Source organism: Phodopus roborovskii, unplaced genomic scaffold (genome assembly GCF_943737965.1).
Source record: "Phodopus roborovskii unplaced genomic scaffold, PHOROB, whole genome shotgun sequence".
Classification (NCBI taxonomy): Eukaryota; Metazoa; Chordata; class Mammalia; order Rodentia; family Cricetidae; genus Phodopus; species Phodopus roborovskii.
In genome coordinates, this window is record NW_026126540.1 from 17,192,511 (window position 1) to 17,209,751 (window position 17,241).

General features: G+C 39.0%; 1 protein-coding gene across 1 annotated transcript in view; it reads left to right on the forward strand.

Annotated features, from left to right (window-relative positions):
- Dchs2 (dachsous cadherin-related 2) overlaps positions 1–17,241 on the forward strand; it is a 221,061-nt gene that overhangs the window by 122,225 nt on the left and 81,595 nt on the right. The window contains exon 4 of the mRNA XM_051199069.1: positions 16,728–16,964. Within this exon, the coding sequence (XP_051055026.1) occupies positions 16,728–16,964 (237 nt within the window). The remainder of the gene's footprint in view (positions 1–16,727; positions 16,965–17,241) is intronic.

Genomic DNA, 17,241 nt, shown 5'->3' on the forward strand with positions numbered 1-17,241 from the left:
AAAAGAACATGTCTCTTTGGCATACTAATTTTATTTTCACTGGACATATACTCAGAAGTGGGACTGCTACTTCTGACTTTATGGACTCTCCATACTTTTTTTTTTCTGTAAAGGCCATACAGCATGCTTTATAAACAGATGTTCTCAAAGAAGAGATGGTGTGGTATTAAAATATGGTTATCCTGATATGGAGTCATTGTGGTTTAGTAACTTTTCTTTCACCATGAAGCCCATCTCTACCAAAGCTAGTAGTAATAAAGAATCTTGAGACATTCTCTCGTCAATGACTATTTGTGAAATAAATTAACAGACACCTGAAATAATTTGAAAGTGATTTGAATTCTTACTGCAACTTTCTAGGCACTGGCATGGGAATAATAAGGAACAAAATTTGGTTTAAAATCCTCCCTGTGACAGCATGGCCAGGAACCCTGTACTTTCCTCCCATTTCTTTTAGGACTCTCAACTTCCTTCAACCTGTGTGAAGATTCAGTTTTTCTCTCTTCTCTTTGTCTCTGGCCTCATTTCTTTTCCAGGGTGGAGAATGGAAAATTTTCAATCTAATCTTTGTACCATTGGCCATAATCCTCCCTTTGGGGATTGAATTCTTACATAGGTGGGCAGAGGGGAGATAGTCATGTAGTGGAAAAAGGCTGAGACTTAGTGAGTTCATGTACATGATCACTGCTTCCTGACATACTCACCCATCTCTAAAGGACCCATTTCTTGCTTTCAGTCCCATCCATCCTTTGTGTGAATGGTCTTTTGTACCATTCATGATATTTGAAAGCTTGTGTTGAAGGCTCACGTTTTGCTAGAAAGAAGAGATCACTCATTGATGTGTGTGTGCCATACACAAGACCCATGCATTGAAAACAGAGCACAGACTTGCTGTACTCTTCTGGGAAGAGAAATAGTTTGAAGGAAACTGGAAGTGGATGTGACAGTGTCATGGTTGTCTGATCTTGTGGGTTTATCTTCCTGTTCTGTTTCTGGTTTTCTGTTTGTTGTTCATTCAAAGGACATTTTTGGAGACTGTATTCAGGCATGAGAATAGAGATACTAACTGGAGCTTTTGTTGCTCTTATTCTCACAGTCCACTGGCTTGCTTTGATGTGGGCGAGAAGCAGACCACTCTGTTTTGAGTTTTAAGAGGAAAATACAAGAAGCAGATTTATTAATAGCTCCCCTCTCATGTATTTTTTCTATTTATAACTTACACATAGCTATTTTCATTCTGTTTAAATCTGTTTTTACAGTGTGTGTGTGTGTGTGTGTGTGTGTGTGTGTGTGTGTGTGTGTGGAGAGTGTGTATGTGTATGTGAGTGTATGTGTGTGTATATGTATGTGAGTGTGTATGTGTGTGAGTGTGTGTATATGTGAGTGTGTGTATGTGTGTATGTGTGATGTACATGAATGTCAGAGAACAAGTTGTAAAACACTATCTCTTTTTCAACCTGTGGGTTCTAGGGATCCAACTCAGGTTTTCACATTTGGCTTCAAATACCCTTACCAATCAAACTTACCGACCCAACTTACTGACCCAAGGTGAAATCTTTGAAAGCCTCTGGTTTGTGATAATCCTTCTGCCTCTCTCTGACTCTTCATCATAATTTTCCCACATGGCGTTTGCCAACACAACCAGCAGCCTCCGTTTTTGAAGTACATTTCATAGTAGCATAAATATCTATTACTTATCTTTGCTTTTGTCTTATTTACTTAATTATTTTTAACTGAAGGCAATTTAATTGCAAATTCTGTGTCTATAACCTTATCTGGGGCTACATGTGCAAAGAGGCCACTGGGAGCTTGCTTGCTGCCAGGTCAGTGAGAGACACTGTCTCAAAAAGAAATAAGAAGAAGAAGATGGAGAGCAACTGATGAAAACAACACCTGATGTAGACCTCTGACCCCCCCCACACACACAGAGCTCATCTATGTAAGGCAGAAAATAGAAGTAAGATAATCTGTGTATCTGTGTAACACATTCACAATGTTTAATGTACAGGACACTGGTCTAGGTGTGCGGAGTTATTCACATGGGTGAATAACACAGGCAGACATTTCTCTCAATGGTGCTTAGAGAAGTAGATTTATGCCATCCAGCATAAGTTTGGTTGTAGACTATATAAAACATTCAAGCTTTGCATTACAGAATAATAAATAATCAAATGGGGAGCCAGCTGCCAGCCCAGGGCAGTAGTGTCCCAGTGTTATTGCAATGTGTCATGTGTATGAATTGTGAGGACTCTAATATAGAATATCAGTAATGAAGCAAGGCTATTTTTCTTTGTTTCCAGATAAGAGTCTTTCCTAATGTTAGCTCCATGCTCAGTTTTCTTACCATGCAATGATTCTCATAATTCTTCATGATTGCCACTCTCCTGTGCTTAACATTTGATGTTCTGCTGTGTAGTTAATAAATTAATACCATACCTCATTTTCTAAGGGATGTGAGCCTGCTCATGCCAAATAAATGACTTTCCTTGTACATGCAAGACAGAATCTGAAATTAATCATGAGTACCTAATGAGTAAATGTGACTTTTAAAGGAAACAAAAGCATGCTAGAGCATGTTCTCATGAGTGTTTTCAGAATGAGAGCATAGACTCACAAAAATGGAAAGATCTTCACAAATCCACTGCCTCACTGAACAAAGGAAGGAAATAAACTAGAAGGAATCTGCTGCTGTAGCCAAAGGTGGAAACAGGCAATGCATGTGTCTTACTTAGGGTTTCAACTGCTGTAAAGAGACACCATGACCACAGCGACTCTTGTAAAGGAAAATATTTAATTTGAGTAGCTTACAGTTTCAGAGGTTTATTCTATTCTCATCATGGCAGAAAACATGGTGGCATGAAGGCAGACATGATGCTGGAGAAGGAATGGAGACCTCTACACAGGAACTGAACTATGACAGTGGGCATAGCTTGAGCATAGGAGATCTTAATGTCCACCCACAAGGTGAAACACTTCCTCCAACAAGGCCACACCTCCTGATAGTGCCACTCCCTTTGGGGACCATTTCCTTTCAAACCACCACAATATGGAAAATGTGGTTAAGATCATATCTCACATTGTATTTTAGACATCTTTTTCATACACTGCCTTCTTGAGATTTTTTAGCAAGTTTAGTAAATGAGCATATTTTCATGTCCATGTGCAAATAAGAAATTCAGTTAGAATCTGACTTACTCACAGGCACAGTAATAAACCAGACACTTGGGTTTTCTTACTGAACTTCCATTCCTGTGTTGAAAGAAAATAAGGTAAGACAAATAGTCTTATTCAAGTAAATATGGGTAAAAATGATTTTGCAATGGAACTTCTTATACAAGCCAGTATAGTAGTGACCCACAGGTTATTTTGTAATAAGGATTTTCAGTGTGCTAAACAATATTTCATCTTTTCTAAAATACTGAAAGTTAATATCGCTTAGCTAGTGATTGCATGCTTTTGAAATTATATGGCAGATTCAGTTGAAAGATGATATTTACTTTATATTTTCCACTATTCTGTAAATCCAAAGCCCATTTCAACCTAATAAATGGGATTTTTAAAAATAAAAACGTTACATAATGAAGAATATAGGCAAATGACAATGAAGCTAAGGACTTGTATGGGTCCCGGTTCAGGCACCTTTAGCGAGAAAGAGTTTATTTAACTTACAGTTCCAAATCATAGAACATTATCAAGTAGTCAGAACTCAAGTAGATATCCATATCCACAGTCAAGAGCAAAGTGCAAAATGTACACATCCTTGCTTGTTTGCTTGTTTGTTCTCAGCTAATTTTGCCTTGTACTGTTCAAGATCCCCCATAAAGGGGAAAGTGATGACAACAAGGGTCTCTCTCTTCCCACATCAACTAAGCAAAATCAACAGTGCTGTAGAGACATGCTCTTGGGCCAAATGATCTAGATAATTCCTCACTAAGGCTCTCTTTGGAGATGATTCTAGGTTGTGCCAAGTTAGGAAAGAAAACACATCAGTACAGTATGTAAATCCAAATACTTATTAAGACATGATAACCAGTGTAAATTTATCAATATCTGTTTACAGGGGTGAATTTGGTCCTTGTACCAGTCAAAATGATGAAATGTAAGGGTCATTTAAAAAAATGGGAGCAAACAATCATTGTGCTTTAAAGTGTTAAGGTACAGTGTTACAGATTTCAAGCTGATAAATGTATATGCCAAGAGAGCTATTAATTTATGACTTTATTACTTAGTTTGCAAAGTACACACAACTTTATTTTATGTGTGGCACATATATTAGACATAGATGTTTCTGGTCTTTCAACTTTTAGTGGTGTTAATCTTATTTAAGAATGTTGACCTCAGGGGATGGAGACAGTTCAATGGCAAAGTGCTTGCTGCCAAGTATGAGGACTCAAATTGCATCTTCAGCACCCATTCAAAAACTGGGAATGGTGATCTGCACTGGGGAGGTGGAGACAGGAGAATTCTTGAGACTGTGGCCAGCCAGTTTAGACAGATGAGCTCCAGGTTCAACAGAACACTCTATCTCAAGATAGATGGAGAAGCAACTGTGGAAGATACCCATCACTGAGCTCCATGCACACCCACAAACAAACATGCCAATTGACATTATCTTTCTCTCCCTCTCTTCCTCTCTACCCCCTCTCTGTTTCTCTGTCTCTGCCTCTCTCTCTCTCACACACACAAACACGCAGATATGCTGGACTCAAATTACACTTTCTCTTTGTCAGCTATGCTCCAGTTACATCTGAACAAAATGAAGGTTAAATTCAAACATCCTGACATTCCTCCATTTCTAGGTCTTTTTGGATTCATGTTTTTAAAGAAAGCACATATTTGAAGTGTTTGGTATTCAGAGTCACAGCTTCATTGATTTTCTCCTCTTTCAATGTAGAATGGATGTTCAGTCTACAAAATGTTCAAGACCCAGGTGTGCATATTTGATGGTTCTCTTCTTATTGTCCTCAGTTGACTTCTCTTTTGGTTGGCACATTAAAAACCAACAACAAAAAACTTTCTGTGAGCCAAAGAATTATTGTTTTGCATTTACTCTCTCATTTCTTTTTGGGTGGCTGATATTGGAGTTGAACCCAGGACTTTGCATGTGTCCTGCCCCTCAGCTGCATTTCCAGTCACTCTGCCTCATTAAGGGGGCCGTATGTGTTTTCCAAAAGAAAGAATAACTTGGGAGATATCCATGTGCTAAACACAACCACAACGTGAGTATCCTGCAAAATCTAGAATAACCATGCAAGGTGTTATGGGTCAGATGGAACATGAGTTGTAGCATTTCCAGGACAGGTGTGGCATATTATGGAAAACCTTATTGACTGTTTGGGGAATGTAGTACATGTTCCCTGAATTAATAGTAAGATTCACAGAAGACTCGTGTCTGGCAGTCATCTGAGAAGTCTGAAGGAAAAACATGACTGGCAGCAGAATAGAGGAATAATTTCTGAAGTGGAGACAAAGCACATTCCAGGAGCTTGTAGGAATAAACAGAGCTTTGTGCTTCCCCTGGATTCATCTGATTCTTAGAGAGAAACCTGGTGTTATTTTTAGTATCACTGGGCATGCCTTCAGTCCTTCAGAAGAAGAGAAGCAGTGACAAACATTACAAATGAAGATGCTATCTTGAAAGTCCTTCCCATGCCCATTGGTCCACCACCTGAGTGCTACTGGGAGGGGTTAGAACGTCTAGGAGACAACAATTAAGAGGAGATGAGGGGATCTTGGTGGGTGACCGTGAAGGGGATCTTGGAACTGCATCCCCTGTTCTTTCTCTTTGTTTCCTCTGCTATGTGCTGTCATTATAGTGGGCTGGCTGCCCGCAGGTCCCCAAACATTAGGGCCAAGGGCTCACTAAGTATATGGAACTTTCCAACACTCTGTTTTTCACACTCTCCTTGTCAGATAGGATCATCTTCTGCTGTTGTCAACACAGGAAGTTCACAAGGAGACAAAACACAACTTAGGAGATGTAACCACGAGTTGAGCTACCTCACATTGTAACCTGTATTGAGCCAAAACTATGATCCAAAACAAACTGTTTTTAGGTTGATTCTCTTGGGTATTTGTTATAATAATGAGAAGTAGACTAGCACAGTCCCTGGAGAAGAAAACACGTTTTAGATAACTGCACAGTCTAAGAAGTCTTTCTGCTAGGTCATTATGACAGTGTCTGTCAGGAAAGAGCTTCCTCACTGCCCTTCCTCCTCTCCCCTTGCTTCAATCACCGATGGTTCAGAAACTTCTGTTAGTGACTTGGCAGGGAGCATGCTTCCTACCAAAACTTCTTGGTAAGGCCAGAATACTGATGCCCTTTTTGCTTTATTAAGTTAAGACAATGACCTTGAGTAGCAGAAGCATTTTTTTTATTAATAACTAGTTGATAGTGACTATTGAAGTCATTGGAGCTTGCAGAATTTTCACTTTGGGACAGAGGAAGAGCAGCCAACTCCCCCAATTAAATTTTAATAGGAGGGGAAAAGTTAATTTATGATTACATCTCATGAGTTATGTTTTGCCTCCTTATGTTCTACCCTATTAATGACAGTGGGAGTTGACTATCTGACAAGAACAGTGTGGGCCAGGGAAGGCTGGATGCTCCACTGAGTGGGTAGCTTATGGAAGAAGGTAGTGAGCAATAGGGTGGCATAAGCCTGATTATTGCTAGAATTAAGGTATGAGGTGAGGGTTTGGATCAGTTATGTAATGTGATAAAACTGGTATGTGCAGTTGACACTGGCAGTAGAGTGCTTGGTGGATTATGGGAGTTGAAAACCTAGCTGTTATAATAATCCAGGTATAATAAAGATTTCCCATAAGAAGATAGCAGTAATACAGAGCAGAAGTAACTAATTGGAGATTATTTTAGAAGTATTGTTTCTTTTGTGTGTGTTTGTGAACATGTGTGTACAAGTGTATGCATGTGGAGGTGTGGATGCATGTGGAGGTTGGAGGTTTCCATCAGGCAGCTTCTGTAACTTCTCACTGTACTTTTTGAGCCAGAGTCTCTCACTGAACTGGAACTTGCTGATTTTTGGAGACTGGCTAAGCTCTTGCGCCTGTCTCTCTCATCACTGGGAGTGCAGGTATATACTTTTTCATGTGGGTGTGGAGACTCTGAACGTCACTGAGTGGCTCATCTCCCTAGCATCCCCCCCCCTTTTTTTTTTTTTTACCAGGAATGCATGGCTGAATTAATTATGAAATTTTTGTCTTACCTGGAGCATTTGTGTGTTTCTTTAGGCCATTTCCTGTTGAAATCAATCGCTGTTTCCCAGATTCATCCATACTAACATATTTCTTTGTTCTTTTTCTTTTTTAAACCATGAGTTTGGATCTTTATCTGAGAGAATTCTTTGAGCCCTAACAATAAATGTGGGTTCCTCTAGAAACTTCTTGTGTCTTGCTTTTGCTCAATATCAGTCTTCATTCAGTTCCATCTCTGTCTCTGTCTCTGTCTCTGTCTCTCTCTCTCTCTCTCTCTATCTCTCATACATCCCCAAACCATAAGCATTCCATATGTATGGCCTATGCTACATCACTGAGGTCATCTTCTCTCCCTCCCTTTCTCTTCCTCTCTCTCTCTCTCTCTCTCTCTCTCTCTCTCTCTCTCTCTCTCCCTCTCTCCTGCACACCCACACACCTTTCTTCCTCCCTCTCTTACACACACACACACAGACACACACACCGTGGAACCTCAAGAACACTGTATGTCTGGACTATGCTGCATCACTGAGGTCATCCACAGTACCATGTCTGTACCACTTATATTTTTCTTGTCTTCAATTTTTCTACATTATCTGTATTATTAATCCAGACTTCAGATTAATTCAAGAACTGTTGCATATTCAGGAATTCTCAAAAGAAATGTTTACCATTTCTAACACTGAGTTTCCCATCATACAATTCTTTTGCAGTCCACTGGAGATGAAGGAATTTATTTCTAGTTTATCTTTCAACTGAAAATTGGTGGAATAATTTTATCAGAAAGATTTTGGACAGGCTTTCAATCCTTGGCCTGTTCTACAGAAGACTGTGGTCTGGTTTTCTGCCTACTGAAATCCACCAGGTCATTAAAGGGAAAGCTCACTCAAGGTTACTAGGATTTGGCAAATTATTTTAGTCAAGGCTCAATTCAGTGTGTTCCTTAATGTCTCCTGACCTGGCTTAACTTTTAGCCTTTTTTATTGTTGACTTATTATTTCAGAGACTTATTATATTCACATTTTACAAACCAGTTGCTTTTAGGAAGGGAATCTGAGAACCATTGCAGAAAGAGAAGTTCCCAACTAAGGTTCCTTTTGGTAGGCTTTAATGTTTTGTTCTTTTGCTATAATTAGTGCCTATGAAACACAAACACGAGACTCGGAGTGTTTTTGGTACTTGAGGGGAGACTTGTAAGATGAGGGAGGGGTTCCCGAGTTGAGGGAAGGGAGTCCTGGGACCAAGGAAAGGTTGAATATTTATTTGGAGTGAATCTGACCTGTTTGGATGGGTCCAATTTGGCTCCCTAGAACTTACAAGAATCCTTTGAATTTGTGAAAACATAAATATTAAGACACATTAGCAGCATACTCATGTTAGAAATTATTTGGCTTAAAGAATTAACACATATACAACTGACAGATCTTTAGCACGCACCTTAATTGTGAGCTTATAGTTACAGTTATGATCATATAGTGGCATAGTATGGTGTTAGTACTCAGTCAGAATTGGATTAGTAGCTTATTAAAACTTTATTGATTAATGTAGCAACCTTAAAATACCCATTTCTGAAATATGTTTTGTAACAATTGGAGCCTTGGCTGCTGCTTTAAGCTGACAAAGCTACCAGTCATCAAAAGCATCAGAGTTCTTGAGAAGGATAAACTTTCACCTGAATGATTAGAGAGTAACAGGGACTTACTAGTTGGCAGCATGAACAGACACCCCCCAGGTCCTCCACAGTTGTTGAGGTTAGAGGCCTTAAGGACATCTTCCTTCTGCTGATGGCACGAGACCTGTGGATTGAAAGACTTACCTACCATTGGCCCAAGCAACGTGGAGAAAGTCGATTCCACTGCCCTTTTGTCCATGGTCCTTAGAGCCCTTTGCATGCGAGTGATAGTTAATGTCATGACACGTGATAAGACCACGGCCTGGAAGTTCTGCATCTGCAGACACTTTGGTCATGTGCAGTGAGGGTGGTGGGAATCTGCCTTCAGAAGCCTGGCTCTGACAGATGGTGATCCACCTCTCCCATGATGTTACACTTTGAAGAAAGCTGTTACTCATAATGTCAGCTTTATTGGTTTAGAATAGACTCCATATTTAGTCTGGTCAATAGTGATGACTTGGGGTATGAGATGGCTGTGTCTAGGACTAGAGAGCAGTGAAAGCCCATATGAAAAACAAGAAGTTAATGTAACAGATGACAGTAATATCCCTTTTATTTCTGCACATACATAGGGTTCTTTACAATGTGTGTGGGACTTTCAATATTCTACATTAAGGTAAATTGGAAATGCCTAGCCCATACAGTGATTAAATTCTAAAACATACATAACTCATAGAAATAGCAAATGTCTAAAAGCAGATTATGCCACCATTAAATGTTAGATAACCAAAGCATCAGTTGAGAAGAAATCCTTATGAAGGTAGAATTTTCCACCTCAGTCATCTGGAGTTTTCCAGTTTCAAGGTGAACACAGTGATGACTTGTAGTTTGCAACTGCATTTTTTTTCTCTAATTCACCAACTATGACATAATGATGGACATTTCCATATGATTTCAATAACTCCTCCCCATTCTTCCCACCATACCCTCCTTGTGGCCCACACACTGACAAACTAGATTGTTTATTGCCATTTCCTGAGCCGAGGACTCTTCAAAAACACACTTTAGGGACACCTTCCCTTCCTCATCCACTTCCTTTTCTATTGTCCACTTCTCCCAACTCCTGCTAGTATACATGGGCAGTGCTGAACAGGGTACACCCCTCACAGTAGATGGCCATGTTCTCAACTTTCATTCCGGCATGTTCTCACTGGAACCCTGAAGTCTTGCCAGAGGTAGCACTCTTCCTGAAATCTATCTGACCCTGCAGGTTTTCAAACATTTCCCCCGAGGTTAGGAGTCTTCTGTTAATTATTTCTTCTTCCTGTTTATCTTTGCTTTCTAAGTTAACTTCTTAAATCTTGACCTTTTGTAAGCCTAACATTTTTAATGAGCATTAATCTTACTTTTTGGTAAAAATAAAAGGCTAAAATAAGAATATAAGTATTCTATGCCACTATCTACCTGAATTAGCATTTAAAATTTACTTTTCAATATATAAATATATGTGTTCATACACTGTTTGGAGAGACTAATATTTATTTACTTTCACATTTCTTGAGACAATCTCATGGTATTACAGGCTGGCCTCAAATTCATGGTGTTCCAGCTAAGTACACGTGTGCATCACCATGGCCCACTGAGACTGACATTTAAAAAAATATAGATAGGTAGCATTACATTGAAGTGTAAATTATGACATCATTTTATCTTGGTAAAGTTCTGGAATTGCGTACATACATATATGGACAAAATTGGCTACAAAGTCTAAAACTAGTCTTCTTAAAAAGTTCAAAATAACTGATTTAGAGAAGATTTTAGAATGTGAGTCAAGGTCACTCTATACCAAGTTATTAATTCTAATTTTTGTGTTTTGAAAGCACCATCTGCCTAGGACTCAAATCAAAACAGAGGTAGTTGGATGAGCAGCTTCACACTGAGGTTGAAAAACAAACAGAATTTCCAAGTTTTTTTTTTAAACTAAATAGGTGAAGGACTATCTTCAAATACTTTTATTAAAAATTATTTATCTATCATCTATTTATAATATCTCTCTTGTGTGTTTGTGAGTATATCTGTGTGTGTACATATGTGCAGATGTTCTATAGACAGCAGAAGAGGACGCCCAGTGTGGTTGCAAATGAACCAAACTGGGGTCCTGTGGAGTAGCAGGAAGTCTTCTTAACTGCTAAGCCACCTCTTCAGCCTGTCAGATGATGTCAACTGCCTCTAATGGTGGGTGTCACATATGTAAAGTAAGTTGTAGAATCTGGCCAAATCTTTGTTAAGGTAATTAAAGTCAAAACAGTTCAGGATGAAATATTTTTGGGCTTTAAACGGTTTCTTTAAAAAGTTACTGAACCTTTGCTATGCCTTGAAAATACATATGAAAATCAAGGAATTAAGATAACAGATGACAATATAGCACTTGCATTTTTGCACATATGTGGGGTCCTTAAACCACGTATGTGGGAGTATCAGTGTTCTACACTGAGGTGAATTGGAAGTGCCTAGCTCTGCTTCATGTCTGATTCATGAATAGCTGCTGTCTGAGCTCCACAGAAGTTCAGCAAGTAGATGCTGTTAGTATTCTGTGTCTTCCAAGGGGACCCAGATGCTCAGAGAATGTGGTGACCTGTCTCCTGTGAGACGGTTATGTGGAGCAAGCATCAGTCCATACTAGCAAAACAGAAACCTTCAGATGAACAGATTCCATCCTCTGTGCTAGAGCGAAGGCAGTCAAGAGACAGTAGAGGGAGAAGGTATTGTTTTGTTTTGTCACCATTCCACATAGATATACTGGCATCGGTTATGCATTGTCTAATTTTTTTTTCTAGAGCATCAAAATAAACCAGCCTTCTGTTTTATTATTCTAACAGCATCTGGCATCTGTCAATTATCTTGTTGTTTATTTTTCAGAAAGTAATTATAACAGCACTGAAATACACATATGAGTCAGCTTTTAGTTACAAGTGCCACATGCACAGACACACACACACACACACACACACACACACACACACACACACACATACACACACGAGTTTCTCCATGAAGACTGTAATTTTCTCTAGCCACTGAACCCTAAATAGACAAGAAATCACAACAATAATGGAGGCATGGCTTTATTATGTATACTTAATCTTATTTTTAAATACTTAAAAATAGTTTATACTCATTGTAGGAATGTTCCTTATGAAGGAGGAGGCAAATTATATGCTTTCAGAGATATAAGAATATAGAGCTCTAGTCCATTAATAATAATGAGTATCATCAACTAAAATCTGTAGAGGGCTACTGGTTCCATACCAGGTTCAACAGACTAAATCCACATGGAGTCCCACATGATGTCTTCTTGAGTGCAGTCAAGAGAATGTTCAAACCCAATCCATGTATCAGACAAGTTTAGCCAATGTCATAAGGATTATCCTTTGCTTTAATATTTATGAGAAAAGTAGCTTTGAAATGGTCCATCACTTATTCTCTTTCTTCTTTCTTCTACCCCTTGCTGTCTATGAAGTCAGATTCCTCTGCCTGGCTCTTCAAGAATATTTTAACCATGAAGTGTGGCCTGGTTCTAGAATCACAAAAGTCAGTCAAGGTCTTTGAACTAAATTTGTGGTAATTTCGTGTTTTGATGATATTAACTGATCATTTTCTACATGTCATCGACTTCTCTCCATATTCTGCCCATATTGACCATTTTAACCATTTCCCCTGGATTATTACATGATGTACTCAATCAGAAGGTAATCCACAGAACAGAAGGGGCCCATACAAGATCATTCAAGTCAATTCTGGAAGCCAAGGCTCTATAGCTTCAGAGACCATGGTGTACCAGGTGTGTACTATCTGAGTTGGCTTCCTAGGGTTGCCGTAACAAAAAACCATAGACCAAGTGACCTAAAATAACAGCATGGTAATGACTTACAGTTCTGGAGGCTTGATTCTAAAACCAAGATGTATATGGGCTTCATGCCTGTGGAGTCTGAGAACTTTTTTCCTTCCAAGAAAGCATCAGGTAACTGCTGACAATCCTTGGCTCCTGGCAGCACACCTCCAACCTTGCTTTCAACTCTATGTGGCCTTCTTGACATTTGACTCTTTGTGACTTGGTAGGCAAGTTGTGAGAACAAATGAGTCCCTGGTCAGCTCTTGGAGTCAATATCTTAGTACTCTTTTTCACAGGATTTCACAAAAAAATATGTTACTCTGATTTGATGGCAGATGCCATTCTGTACATATGTTTCTCTTATTGGTTGAGAATAAAACACTGATTGGCCAGTAGCCAGGCAGCAAGTATAGGCAGGGCTGTGAAATGAAGAAAATTCTGGGGGAGAGGATGGAGAGAGAAGCTGCCAGAGCAGATGCCATGTAGCTGTTGAGGGAACAAGGTTGTCTGGTAAGATAAGACAACGTGGAAAAACTTAGATTAATAGACATGGGTTAATAATTAAGAGAGATCTAACCAAGAAGAAGCCTAAGCCATCAGAAAAACTGTTCAATAATTAACATAAGTCTCTGTGTGCTTATCTAGGGCTAAATAGCTGTGGGACCAGGCAGGACAGACACTGTGTCTACACTGATTGTCTCGCCTTTCCCTTTCTGAAGAGGTTTTAATTGATCACTTATCATAAATGATCCTATTTCTTGAACTACATGGAGTTATTCACCTAACCCTACAGTCCTTAGGACAGAGGGAAAGGAGCTAGTGTTGTAGCATGTGGGTCAGTTTATGTCAGGCCAATGCTAAGCCATCTGTTTGCAGATGCTGTTTGAGTCTCGCAGCATATATGCACACTAAATGGTGTCATTCCACAGTTTGTTTATAGGTGATAAACAGACTCCAGAGGTTTGCAAAATTGTTCAAGGTCAACTAATAGTCAACAAAACCAGGGTTTGAAGGCAACTGCATCTGAGAATAAGAATCTGTCTCCATGGTCTTTTATTATTCCATAAACCAAAAGAATGGGTTTCTTGCCTTGCTTCTTTGAATCAGCTCCCCATGTGGAAAATGTCTAAGATGCCAGGTCTATTCAGAGTCTGGTTCTGTTCAGGTTTAATCAAAATCATCCACAAGTAGACCTAGTGCTGAGAACATAAAATTAGCATATAGAATCAGAAATCTAACATTCTTAGCATTTGAAGGCAAGGATAAAAAAGCATTCAAAACTTCATTCAGTTGTTTGTGGAGTGCTGAATTCAAGAGAAAGATGAACATTTGAAAACTCACAGAATGAACTTATGCTATAGGCATATCATAGTAGTTAAACTGGTCAATCAACTTGCACAGAAATATCTTTCATGAGCCATCTTAAGCAAGTTCACAACATTTGAATTCTTGGATTCTTATGAACCTTTAGTCAAATAGTTTCATCATGAGTCAAAGTTATTTATAGTGTTCAATTTTGTGACACAAAACTTTTCTGTTTAAATATCCTACATCAAATAGAAGGGAAAGTTTTTTAAATGCACATGATTAAGATATGAGGAGATTCTTTTTGTTGGGTGCCTAGGAGTTAAGTGACAATTATTTTTCTGTAGTCATTTCAACACCAGAGAGTCTCCTCTGGGCCAGTAACTGGTCTGTATGATCTTAAAAGGAGGCAATTAAGTAAGTAAATGACTTTTCCAGGTGCCTGGACTGTTTTCTAAATAAAGGGTTATGTTGGATTCTATTTGGTGGCCTCTTATAGTAAGTTATAAATGAGAAGTATCCAGGTACAATGTCTTAAAAATAATTATATGTATAGATTAAATTATCCCATGTGTTTCCAATGTCAGATTGAATTTTGAGTTCAACAAGGTTGTTATGGGGTAGTGCCCTCCATGATTTATGATTTTTAAGTGTAACAAAGTAAGGGCTACAGGAAATCTTTCACTACCATCAGGGTCTGGGACCAACTGGAATTTTTGAGCCACTTGTTCTGTTCTGTTACCTGTTGTGCTGATATAATAAACTCTCATTTTAAAAAGGAGTTTAAATGTTTTAGACATTACCCTTATGTTACTGGTTTTATGTTTGCAATTCAAGTGATAAAATTCTTATCCCAACAGGATGGGATTAGGAGGTGGGATCTTCAAGGTTAGTTCTATTTAGCTGATACCTTGATTGATGGAGCTCCCATGATGGTATTAGAACCTACTATGGTCAACCTCAGTTGTCAGTTTGGTAAGAATGAGAATCACTGGGGAGATGAGCCTCTGGGGGTTTATCTTGTTGCAGTTAATTGAGGCAGAAAGACCCAGTGTACAATTCTACAGTTTGGGATTCTGAACTGTAGCAAAGGGTAAAGTGAGCTCGGTACCACATCCACTGCTTTCTTTTTTCTGACTGCATGCAATGTGACCAGCTGCTTCATGTTCCTTCTGTTCTTTCTCTGCCCTGATGGAAAGTTCCTTGAACTATTTATTTCATCACACAATAGAAAAGCAACTAAGACACTGTGCTCAGAAAAGAAAGAGACCAAAACCCAGTTTCTCTGACATGGAAGGATGCAATAAGAAGATAGCTAACCGCAAACTTGACAAGGAAGCACTTAACAGACAGGGGTCTCTGTTGCCTTGATGGTGAGCTCTCCAGCCTCCAGATCTGTGAGATGTAAATTTCTATTGTTCAGGCTTCCTGTGATATGTTATTTTTGTTGTAGCAGTTCATACTGACTGACGCATCTTCTTTTTTTGTAAACTTTTGGCTAGTCTCAATTTAAAGGAAGAAGGGTTATTTTGTTCATGACTTGAGACCACACCCTTCAGATGGAGAAAGGAACGATGGCAGGATGGCTCAGACTGTGGCAGCAGGTGCTCAAGACTGCTTGCTCATATCTTCATGGAATAGACAGCAAAGAAGGTGGTAACTGACAAAGCGTTAGAAACCTTAAGGATGCCCTCTCCAGATCCACTTTTCCAAGTTAGACTCCAATTCCCAAAGGTTCTACAATCTTCCAAACTGTCAGACTAGAATAATGAAGCAATTTATATTCTACAATTTTAAAAACTATCTGTGGAGTGAGTTTTGAGGGCTTTGGCAAACTAGCAAATACACATGAAGATGTTCTACACCTTGAACTGGCACAGGCTGGTCTTTCCTTCATCAGTCAAGACAATTCCCCCAAGACATGACCACAGTTGAGCCCGATCTAGCTAATCCCCCATGGACCTTGTCTTCCTTGGTGATCCAAGGTTGTATAAACTGACAAAACTAATCATCACAGTAGTTGAGAATGACTCTGAACATCTAATTTTTAGGAATCTCACACCTGGGCAGGTTGTGATCACCCTAGATATGTGTTAGTTCCACATTAGAACATGTGAGACTTTTACCCTGCCTGTTATTCCATCACCTGGAGTTGGTATTACAATAGTAACACTAGAAAGGGGGCAACATAAATTCTTCTGATGAGGTGAGATGCCCACAAAATGTCCAATGGTTGAACGCTAGAAAATGATTGCCTAGAAGAATTTGGACATCATTTTACAAGCATGCTCACATTTCTTTGCTGTAAAATAGATGTGTCAATTGAAATTATCCAGTGAAACAGCCAATAGTGTGTGAAAAGATTTATTACATGAAATTGGCTCATGCAGTTATGGGGACTGGCAGCTTCCATTTGAGGTGTGTCAGCTCTTATGCTTTGACCAGGACTTCAACTAATTGGATAAAACCCACTTACATGCTAGAGAAAATGTTATTGTATTCTGTCTTTGGTTTTGAATGTTAATCTCATCTCCAAACACTGTTTGACCCGTACCCAGGATACTATATAATGAAATGGGAAAACCAAAGACCCAGTCAAGTGAACACATAAAATTAAGCATGACACAGTCGACTTTATGGACCAGATACTTCCATCAGTATTCATTGCATATTGCCTACTCACTGATTTTTAATTTATCTACCCAGGTATTATTTACTTAACATCAACTCTCAGCCATTTGGAAGCTACCACACTGTTTCTGATGGTCTGTGCTCGAGATGGTGGCGGGCTCACAGCTACCACCACTGCTGATGTCACCATCCACATCCTGCAAACCACACTGGCTCCTGCGGAGTTTGAAAGGTCTAAGTACACCTTCTCGGTTTATGAAGATGTACCTGAAGACACTCTTGTTGGGACAGTAAAGGCAAGAGAGTCCTTGAGTAAGTGCTGAGCTCTTAATGCTGCCCTAACGTTCATTACTGTAAAATTTCCTATTTTATCAGGCCATGCAACTTTAAGTATTTTCTTCAATCCATACAAAATAAATGGGAATGCACAGCTCTTGGAATACTTACTGTACTTTCATTGTTGCCACCTATCTTACAATTTTTGATAAAGAAAGAACAGGCACTTAAAAAAAGAATACTTAATATAGTACAGAATAATTATGATGTGCAAAGTGTATTTAGTTCAATATTTTTAATACATGCTCAAAAA